At 30.4% G+C, this 11,054-nt stretch overlaps 1 protein-coding gene across 1 annotated transcript; it reads left to right on the forward strand.

Moving 5' to 3' along the window:
• Positions 1-6,359: 6,359 nt before the first annotated feature.
• On the forward strand, positions 6,360-10,746 carry LOC132638741 (putative Myb family transcription factor At1g14600). Its single transcript, XM_060355516.1, has 5 exons — positions 6,360-6,725; positions 7,360-7,436; positions 8,684-8,754; positions 9,551-9,635; positions 10,308-10,746. Exons 1-5 carry the CDS (start codon positions 6,566-6,568, stop codon positions 10,578-10,580), a joined length of 666 nt encoding a protein of 221 aa, XP_060211499.1. The 5' UTR covers positions 6,360-6,565; the 3' UTR covers positions 10,581-10,746.
• Positions 10,747-11,054: the final 308 nt, after the last annotated feature.

Here is an 11,054-nt window from a genome sequence, read left to right on the forward strand (position 1 = left end):
ACAGGAAAATGTCGGTAGAATCGTATAGCTAAAATTGAAATATTGACTGAAGACAATGAACTAGTTCAGATATAAGACGCTTTTGCTGCAATTTTGACTTTTTACACAAGTATAAATAATATTTATACAATTAAATCACTTATTAAATAATTATTACTTGTAATTAGAACCTGATATAGAATTATACTATAAATAACATACTATTGGAAGCTAATTACACTATATTGATATTGTAAAGAGTTCTTAGACTCTCAGGTCTCATTTGTGTGCAATTAATAGAGGTCCGAATGTGAATGATTCAGATCTTTAGCTATTAAGATCTTAGCACTTTTTTGGTCTGAATAGACCTTAATCATTAAGAATTTGAACAAAATCTTAATATCATTAAGAGGTAGTTTTGTATGAATAATTTTTACCACCATTCTATCCACAACCACAAGCCGCAACCCCACCCTATCCACCCCTATCCACTCTCCACCCCTACTAACCACCTCTGTCATCACAACCACCCTCCCCACCCCCACCACCCCACCTACCCACCCTCCACTCACCACCACCCCAACACCAATAACTACCTCTATCATCACAACCATTACCACCCACAACTATCGACCACCATCACGTTGCCAACCACCAGCCATCACCATTGTAGCCATCATCGCCGCTACCACCATTGCGGTCAATCCTTACTACTAACCAGCTCTACCATCATAACTAGCACCGCCGCCAACTACCACCATCAATCACTACACATTCTTTAGCCGCCACCACCACCACCAACACTGCCAATTAATAATATTAACCAACTCCACCACCACTACCAACCACCACCATCGCGCTAGTCACTACAACACCAATCACCTCCACAATCACAACTATCACTACCACCATTACTAGCCACTAGCACCAACCATCACCACCACTACAAAGCTTCTCCACCATCACTAGCAAATATAATTCTTTTCATTTTTTTATCAAATAAGTTTTCTATTTTATTAAATTTATATATATTTTTTAATATTTAGTTACTTTTTTATTTGAATTGTAGTTATATTTAAATTAATGCATTATGCACATTCAGATGTTCAAAAACAAACAATCAGTGTTCAGATCTAGAGACAAAATCTTAATCATTTATAAGTGCATTCAAATTCAGATGTCTTAATTTTCTTGAAAATAAATGAGACCTCGGCGTATACCTATATAACTTATTGAATAATATTAAAAGGCTAGTTTTGAAAAAGGTGCAAATCATTGTCGTCCCTCAAAGGTCACAAAAATATTGATGAATCGAATGCATCATACTAATACGCTGTCCATCGCGGGGCTCGTGCACAGATAGCTTAATTGAATATTGCTATTTAAGTTACAGTCGAAATTTATAAGTTTTCCATAATTATTGTACCTCATTTTAATTTATTGTTTTTTAGAATGAAATTAGTTCAAATTAAAAAAAAAAAAAAGATTAGGGGGATGTACAATAACTGAAATATTGAGAACGAAGAGAGCATTACATATGCTAGTATCCCACATTGCAATCAGTGCCATTGGATTTCTGTTAATCAACACTGAGCAAAAGTTTGGAAAATAAAGGTGGAAGAGGAGATGTGGAGCAGGAACATACTTTTATATGAAGTTTGTTTGTTAACCAATACCGAGTAAAGCTTTCAAAGAAGAAAGAAGGAGGAGGAGGAGAGGCGGAGCAATGAAGAGTAGGTTTTTTTTTATATGAAGTTTGTCAAACCGGCTATAAATTAAATAATTTGAAAACATTAAATATAATTTAAATAATTCTGTGAAAAATTACGATCGAGCAATTTCTACGTTCATTACATTTAAAGAATTGGATTTCCTAGCTAGGCTTCCCAAAAGATTAAAAAAAGGGTCATCCATAAATTGAATACAAGTGAAATGGTGGAAAACATATAGCCTCACGTTTGTTTGAAAATAGGGACCAATTAATAATAACTTAGCTGAAATAGTCTAGGGATAAGGATGAGTAGTCAAAGATACCAATTGAATAACACATGGATAATAACCATAACCTCATAGTTTATGGTAAAAATAAAAGTTTTTTCGACCGAAAATTAATGGGAAATTTATGTTATAAAATTTGATTTTTCATCTTATTTTCACCGAACCAGCTGATCACTGAGAAAATGCATGGTGAAAAATAGATTCCCATAGAAAAAGCTGGGAAACATTTTTTTTTGCTGATTTAATCAAAATATCCGTGGAAATAATTACTGAACAACTTTCAGTGTGAAATTTTAGTAGAAGATAGTGATTTTTTAATAGTGGTTTGTATTGTTGTACATGATTTTAAGTTATACATACATGCATGATACATGTGAACAAGTCATGCTTTGAGTTATCATCATTTTGCCTTTTAGAAATTATTTAATTCCCTTGTCACTTTCAGTTTAGAATGAGGGGTTTAAGCCCTCTAATTGCACTTCGTTTTCCACTCTACTTTTATCTAATTCCAGCCGCAACTAAAATACGGCCTATCTTTACTTGCATGGGATTTCTACGTAAGTTCATTCAAAACGAGGTTTGAAAATAGAAAATTGACATTTTAAGAATAAAGATACTTTCACATTAATCAGTTGTAGCACCCCCTTCATTTTATTCTATATTTTACATTGACTGAATACATAGTTTAAGAAAGTAAGAAGACAGATATGTATATGTATATATCAAAATAATCTTTGAATCTTATAGCCCTACATATGACATGCGGGGTGTTGGATTGATTATGGAGTTACTAAATATAGACATTCTTTTTTAGACGAAAAAAATATACATAAAAAATAGCAGGAGCAATAGTTTGCCAAGTTGATGGAGGAATTAGAAATTTATGAAAGAGGGTTTAAAGTAATTTTTGAACCCATTCGTCACTATGCTAGAGTCTTTTTATGTCAAGAGAATTTAACATAACTAGAAAAAAACTCCGCACACTATAATTTTTCGATAAAGGAAATTAAGGTTCCATTTGGCCATAAAAACTATTCACTTTTTTCACTTTTGGGCGCTTGGCTATAAATATTCCGAATACAACTTGAAGTTGTATTTCGAATACCAAAAACTCAAAAAACTTATTTTAAAAAAAAAAATCATTTTTTTCACTTTTTTACAACTACACTTCACAAAAAACTATAATTTTAAAAATTATGACTAAATACAACTCCAACTTCAAAAATTCTAAAAAAAAAAGAATTTATATTTGATATCCATGGCCAAATGCCTACTAAATGTAACCCCTCGTCTAGAGGTAGCTAGCTAGCCCCTTTTGCCAACTTGTTTGACTTATTATATTCTAATTTGTAAGCTTTACGGTCTTTCTGGAGGAGTTATTCAATTCCTGCACAACAAAACAATTGTTAATCATTGCAATGTTGCATTTGAATACCTTTATTTTGCAGTTTGCCCCTCCATCAATGAATCACATGTATAAGGTCCGACGATATCTTACATACACTTTTTTTAAAAAGAAAAATAATAATTCATCCAAAGCCTTTACAACCTAATTTATAACATATATTATCCTTCTTATAGTCTTTTTTTCTTGCAACTAATAAATTAATTAAAACCAGAAATTAGTGCTCTATATATAGGTTAAAAACATAAGACAAGGTGTAAATTATTATAAAAGAGTGTATACGTTAAGGGTTCATCGTAAATTACTCACAAGAAGCTAAATAATTAACAAAGAAGAAAGCCCCGAGTAATCCCTTCAATAAAATACAAATATAATTAGAGTTTTGTGTGTGCAAGGTACCGATTGCAAACGCACAGAAACTTAGTTGTCTTTTTTTGTTTGTTTAACCATATATATCCAAATGAGCATAACTAATCAACATTCGTGGTAGAGATAGTGTTTACCCGGCCATTTTCCAATGCTGTCTTTGAAAAATGGTCACTGACATGAAATTTCAAACTTCACATGCGAAACTCTATCAATATAGACGGGAGTTTCACATGTGGAATTTGAAGCTCCATAATAATAAGTATTTCAATTAAAAGGACCGAAAAGTAGCTATTTGTGAATTTTTGGGTATGCCCACCAAGGGACTAAAGAGGTTTAAACTAAAAAAAACCATGAATTTTCAGTGGATTTTTCGTTTAAAATTGCTCGTCGAAAAAGTTTTCTATAGACTTTCCATCAAAATATGGGATTTTCAACAGATTTCCGATGAAAATATCCATCGAGAATTTTTGTATTGTTAATAGTTATGTTCAATTTAAATAGTTAAACTTATAACTTCAAGTTATAAAAATAGAAAAAGATCTTAAAAACTAATAAGCAGTACTTAAAATAAACCAATTCAAACACCCTCTAAGAGTGGAGGAATTCCAACCATTCCACTGCACCGTCTGATATATAAATATTTAAAGTATCAATTACATCAACTCAAACAATGAAAAGTTGAAGGAATTTGTTTCATTCTTTTTGCCAAAACTAAAGGGCAAACAAATGTGAAACGCAATGTAAGTTTAATTTATGTTGGAACCTAAAAAGCCTAGCTAGTATATATCCTTTATAGGGTAGTCAATTATGCACTATCAAGTTAACTTCAATTTTTTATTTCTATTCTTATTTTTAGCAAAAAAGAAGATGTGTGCTTAAGTGCTTTCATGAAATTCTAGGGTTACATGCACAATTTCTTCATGCACATTGAATTTGGCAGAAGAGAAGAGATGGGGTCCAAAAGTAGGCACCGCCTTTTTTTGACATGAGAATTTGAGACTTTAGCCTAGGTTATACAAAAGGAAGAGAACTAAAAATACCTTTTAATTTCTTGGTTCAAACTTTGACTTTCTTGTTATTGTAAAAACAATTTACGCGATCATTTTATTTATTGTAGCTTATATGTTTTTCTGTATTATTTTCTCAGTAACTTATTTATTTTTCAATTCAACTTGTTACGATTAAAAAAAAATTAGCGACCGACAACTTTTATCATGAAACAACAAAAAATTGTCGCTAAATTTTGTTAACACAAACTTTGACTTTCCATCTCAACATTTAGATTAGCTACAAATTTTGTAGTATTAATTAACCGGTTGTCTGTTTTATTTTTCAAATGATTTAGTTTACTTGACAATTACATTATGTCAATGAAGTGGGTTGCCAATGAGATCCCATGAAGATTAAAACATTAGCTGATTTATTCTTATGATCTGTCAAAGCATTGATGAACAGATCTAGTTATCCTGGACAAAAGGTAGTGATGCCTGATTATCCTCAGGTGATACGATAGTGTATTTTTTTTTATTGTATTTGTTTTACTCCTGTCAATTAATGGCTCGTATATCACTAACAATATAGAACAGCAAAATTAGGTGACACTAATAGTTCCTAGGTTCCTAAAGGCAATAGTCTATGATGCAATCATTTATTAATCATCGTGCCTAAACTGTACGATACATCATTATTATAGGAATAATATTTTTAGGGCATCCAACATAAATTGTAGTTTCATTTTTTAAAAATTTTTCACACAAATTAATTAGACTATTAAAAGCAATCCTTAAATACCATATTTCAAGTTAATATAGTTTATAATCCCAACTGTAATTGCAATATCATTTTTATTCTCGGGTTAGAATTATTTAATTAGCACGTTGTTTTCCCAAGTTGAAGTGAAGAATACAATCACTAAATACTTTCGTATGTCAATTGAAATAGACTGCTTATCCTTGAATTGAAAATTTCAAAGATGAACAAGCTTCCCTTCTTAATTAAATGTATAGGTTTAGGGTTAAATTAGATATTTATAGATTCATTTGCCTAATTTCTTTTTGAGATCAAGAAAATTATGATTGCATTATAATTTTCATTTTCCTTGTTGAAGAATAGTATAATTTAACTTATATATATTAACAACATAAACGAAACTTTTTATCATTAATCGTGCAATTTAACTGTGTATATATAACAGGTCATTACACTATTTTGAAGTTACCATATCAAACCTTTTATGGAGAGTTACGTGTTGTTATAGGTTAACCTGATGGTATAAAAAATTATTCGTCGTCGTCAGTGCATTGAAATTCAAACTCAATTAGGAAAAAGAAGCTAAGGTACTTAAATTGGGTTTAAGAGGGTTATACATACAAATTACCACTAAGGTTTGTGATGGGATATATATATACTCGTAGTCCTAGAAATGGAAAACGTCCTAGGTGGGATTAGTTTCTCCTGACTTTACGTGGTGCAAATCCAAATTAGTAAGAATCCTAAAACGAGGTACCAGATCCCGCGGAAAAAAAAAGGGTTAGACGTACCATTTTTATAACCATTTAAATCGACCATTTTCCAAAGTCAGTTTACAAGATATTTTATTTCTTCCTATTAGGGCTTTATGTTTTCTTTTTCCCAATATTCTCTTACTCCCTCGTGAGGGAAATTGAAGGACGAAATGACTAGGAAATAGAGGATATTTTTCCTAAAGTCCACACAAACCAAAAAAAGTCCATAATCTCAGACTCCTATATTTGTTCTTTCCTTTTTTACACAACATCATATGTTTATATAAACTCAAGTTAGCTTAAATTTGAGATGATGGAAATATTCCATATGTCACCAGAAATTATGAGAAGATCCAGAAAGATGAGGGAAGTTAGAAAATACAAGAAATCATCATCTCCACGTCTAAGATGGACTCCACAACTTCATGACCTCTTCATTCAATGTGTTGAACATCTTGGTGGAAGAAACAGTAAGTACTTTCTGAATAAATGATCAGAATATAGAAAGTAGCTGTTGTTTATATATCTATAACAATAATAAGAAAAGAAATTCTAGGAACCTCATGTGGTTTTCTCAAAAGAAAATTAACTTAATTAGAAGAGTGTCATTTGGTTGCCCTATATATGATGCAGCTTCATGATTTCCCTTTATCTTTAAAATGAGGCTGGGTGCAAGACGGATCCTAAATCTAAATTTAATGAATTCGGTCTTTAAAATTCTTAGCACTGAAGAACCCGTTGTGTGTTTGAAATTTTAGGTTTAGAATCTAATAGTTGTCAACATATTGTGATTTTTCACTTGTATATATGTGTTCCGTGTCAAAATTACTGGGTTGAGTTGAACTGCAGTGCTCAGAAGCTCCATCCACTACTTTGCGTGGTGAGTTTGGGATTGAGTCAAGGTGAATTCAAGATCTAGAGTCAATAGCTCGATCAGAATCATGAGTATTACTATGAGTAATTATATGTGTACATCTTAATCATTTTTCTATTTCTACACGACGAATCGAAAACAATATTGAATTAAGTTAAACACGTGGAGTATTTGCACTTTTATATATAGGAGGAAAAGGAATGATTTTTTTCTTTCTTGTAAATTGACAGAAGCAACTCCAAAGAGAATTGTGCAGATGATGGGCATAAAGGGATTGAAGATTTCTCATGTCAAAAGCCATCTCCAGGTACTATGAGTAATATATATATATATACACTCCACCCACTATCCATCATAATAACAAAGTGATGCATCCACGATTTTTAAATTATGAATGCTCAACTATTTTTTCTGAAAATTATGAATGCTCAACTATTTCATCTTGGAATTTGAACTTTACCTGTAAGGGGAAAAAAAAAAAAACATAATGAGAACTGAAAACTTGTGCTTTTGAGAGACAATCATTTTCCAGTCAAAATCATAAGTATGACCTTCAAAATTTTGGTTCTTTTTTTCAAAAAAAAAAAAAAAGACAAGTCCTATGAAAGGGAAAATTGGACTTGGTCTAAACCTAGGAAGATTTGCCCTTAATTTCACTATTTCTCTGATTATTAATTGAGAAATTCTGTTTTTCCCCCTTTTGATTTCTGTTCACTGATGTAAAAGAAATATCTCTCCGTTTCAATTAATGAGAACCTAATTTATTTTTAATTTGTTTCGATTTTTTTTTCTTTCTAAATTTGAAAACAATTCAATTTAAACTTTTCATCTTAATCTTAACAAGAAGCTTTTATAGCCACACAATTTTTATGACATGTTAATACTACAAGTTTCAGAAGTTTTATAGTCACAGAAATCACAAATTCCAAAAATATTCAATTTACTAATCAATTTACTGCTTGATAGTTTAGTTTCTTTTAAGACTTCTAACCTATTAGGTATCATTGAAATGATACCCAAAAAGTAGTAAATAGTAACTCTAATGTTCTAGGCTCAACAAACTCGAGTAAATATCAGTGCATCTATAGGTCTATGTAGGTATGTAGATTGGTCCAAATAACTAAAAATGGAAGAATTTGCACATATATATTGTTTAACTATATAATTAGGTTAGGCATGCATGCAGCTGGATGCTAGCCGCGCCCTAGAAGTTCTAACATTGTTTAATAATAATTGAAAAACCCGAAAATTTTCAATTAATTATAGTACAAATTTTCTAAGATAACTTTATTTTTCTTTTCTACTGTTGATCATTCACAAAATTTATCTTGAAGGCCCTGGAAAACTGACTAATAAATGTAATATATAAACAGTTATCACAAAGTTAATTTGTTTGTTAAATCTTTTTGAACCTGTGGTTTTTATCAATGATATTGTGTCTCTTATATGAAACTTGTATTGCTCAAATTTAAAGATAGTTACATGTTCTTGGTTTTATTAAAATTTTACTAGTTGCTGATTTTATCTTCATTGATTTGAATTTGTGAAAACCAGATGCATAGAAACATGAAGGAGCATCCAAGCCTCCATGTTATGATGCCAGATTTCAATTTGTCTTCACCACTGTAAGTCTAACATGTTCGTCCTTTTAACTAATGTTAATTAGGTAATAATTCAATCTATTGAATAGCAATTAATTTAATTAATTGCATCACTTGCCCAAAACAATTAACAAAATCACAACTCCTAGGCAGGGGGAAAATCAGAAATTTCGCTAAGAATATTCAAAATTTAATATATATGAGTACAGAGTAGATTTTGACCGATATACTTAATATATATTTTTTATATACACAATATAATTTTTCAACAAAATATGTTCAATTGACCACTCTCATATTTTATGTGGTGTGTACAATCTTTCGGCTTTATTTTATTTTATTTTATTTTGGCTATGTAAAATGCGCTAATAGCACTTGGAAAGAAATCAATTAAGCTTATACAAATTAAACTAGGACTGTTTTAATTAGTTTAAACAGTTTTTAGCGTGACTAATTAGCAGTACATACCTTATGCAGAAATGAAGTCAGGATTGAAGCTTATGGGTTCTAAATTCTAACATTTTCAAGTTATTAGGTTTTAGATTAATAATTTGTATGTATTCAATGAAATTTTAAAGATAAATATAAAATTTGAACCAAAACTATTAAATTTGGCCGAACCCGTAGCCGACACTCTAGCTAGCTTCCAATTTGAATTTTGTACTACAAAACTCAGCCTTTCTGGGACACAAATCAGAATCATATGATCTTGTTTTGATTAAATAAACGTTCATCTATCACTAATTAATCACTTCTTATGTATACGAATTAGTAATTACCCCTTTTTTTTACATCCTTTTTTCTGGCATGTTTCTAAAAGATTAAGAGAACATGCTCATAACAGCAGCAAGCAGAATGAATCTGGAAGCCAAAATGGTGAAAATATCCATTACTATGACTACCAGGTATAATGGTCTTCATTCTTGTTTTATTTTAGGATTCACAATATAAAGATTTTTAAAAACGTCTATGAATTCTAACATCAGATAAGTAGTTGCCATTTTTATCAGGTTACCTATTAATCTTTTCTCTGTCTCAATTTATGTGTCATACATTTCTTTTTAGTGTATGTTCTAAAAAGAATACTATATTTTCATATTTAGAAACAATTTAGCTGTAAACTTCCTATTTTTTCCTTAATGATATAGTTTATAACCATATAAAAAGTCTTTCTATTTTATTTTTTTTAAACTTTGTGTTCAGTCAAACACAGCTAAGGCTGGAGGAAGTAATATTTATCATAGAAATTTCTAACTTTTATGCATACACTGAAAATGTAAAGTTACTTTACAATATTATAATTTTTAATTTTACATTATTAAAACAGATTAACAGCTACAACATGTTAAAATACATTATTAGTGTAAAAAATATTATATTGTTCCTTACCTATAATTATCTTACAATTATTTACCTGGTTAAATAAATACTTTTTATACTATCGGTCTAATAACTTTAAACTCTTTGTTTTTTCCTTAATTTCTAAAAGAGATTGGACAGCCTTTTCAAGAAAAGTGAATGTTATGTTGTACTTGTACACATTTAAACTTTCCTTCTTATGTTTTTGTCATTTTCAGGAAGCAGAAGGAAGTTTAAGTAGTGGAATGACAAAGGAGGAAGAAGAAGATGAATGTGAAAATGAGAGAAATTTCTGCCCTAATAAAGATGATGATCATCAAAATTACTCCCAATTTAATAATGCCTCAAGCAGCTTTTTTGAGAGAAATTTTTGGCCTGATAAAGATGATGATCATCAAAATTACTCCCAATTTAATAATGCCTCAAGCAGCTTTTTTGACTCCACTAGTGAAAACAGTTCTCGCATTAACCTAGATTTATCTCTCTCTTGATCATGTTTCTATCGTTAATTAATTATTTGAGTATAGGATAGAATAGTCCCTTGGATAGTTTTTACCATTTTTCTTATGTTTATGTACATTTTGCAATAATAAATGTTCTTGTACGAATTTATAACTAGTTCTTGTACGAATGGACAAAAGAGAATTGCAACGTGGATTACTTTATGATCTTATACTTGTAACGGACTACACATAGGTAAGAAAAAGAACTTAACAGTACAAAAACTACTTTTACAATATTTAGGTACGGTCGTACAGAAACAACAGTATTACTTTTCCGGAATAATTGTTCACTTTATTTGAAAATTAGTATTTGACCTTAAAAATTCCAAATCCATTAGAAATTGTTCACTTTTCACTTTTGAATTTGCATTTAAGTACATTTAAACGAATATCATTTCAAATATTTTTTGCAAAAACATGATCAAACACAACTCCTTCTTCAGCTCCAACCAGTGTTTTAAA

Source organism: Lycium barbarum, chromosome 4 (assembly GCF_019175385.1).
Source record: "Lycium barbarum isolate Lr01 chromosome 4, ASM1917538v2, whole genome shotgun sequence".
In the NCBI taxonomy this organism is placed as follows: Eukaryota; Viridiplantae; Streptophyta; class Magnoliopsida; order Solanales; family Solanaceae; genus Lycium; species Lycium barbarum.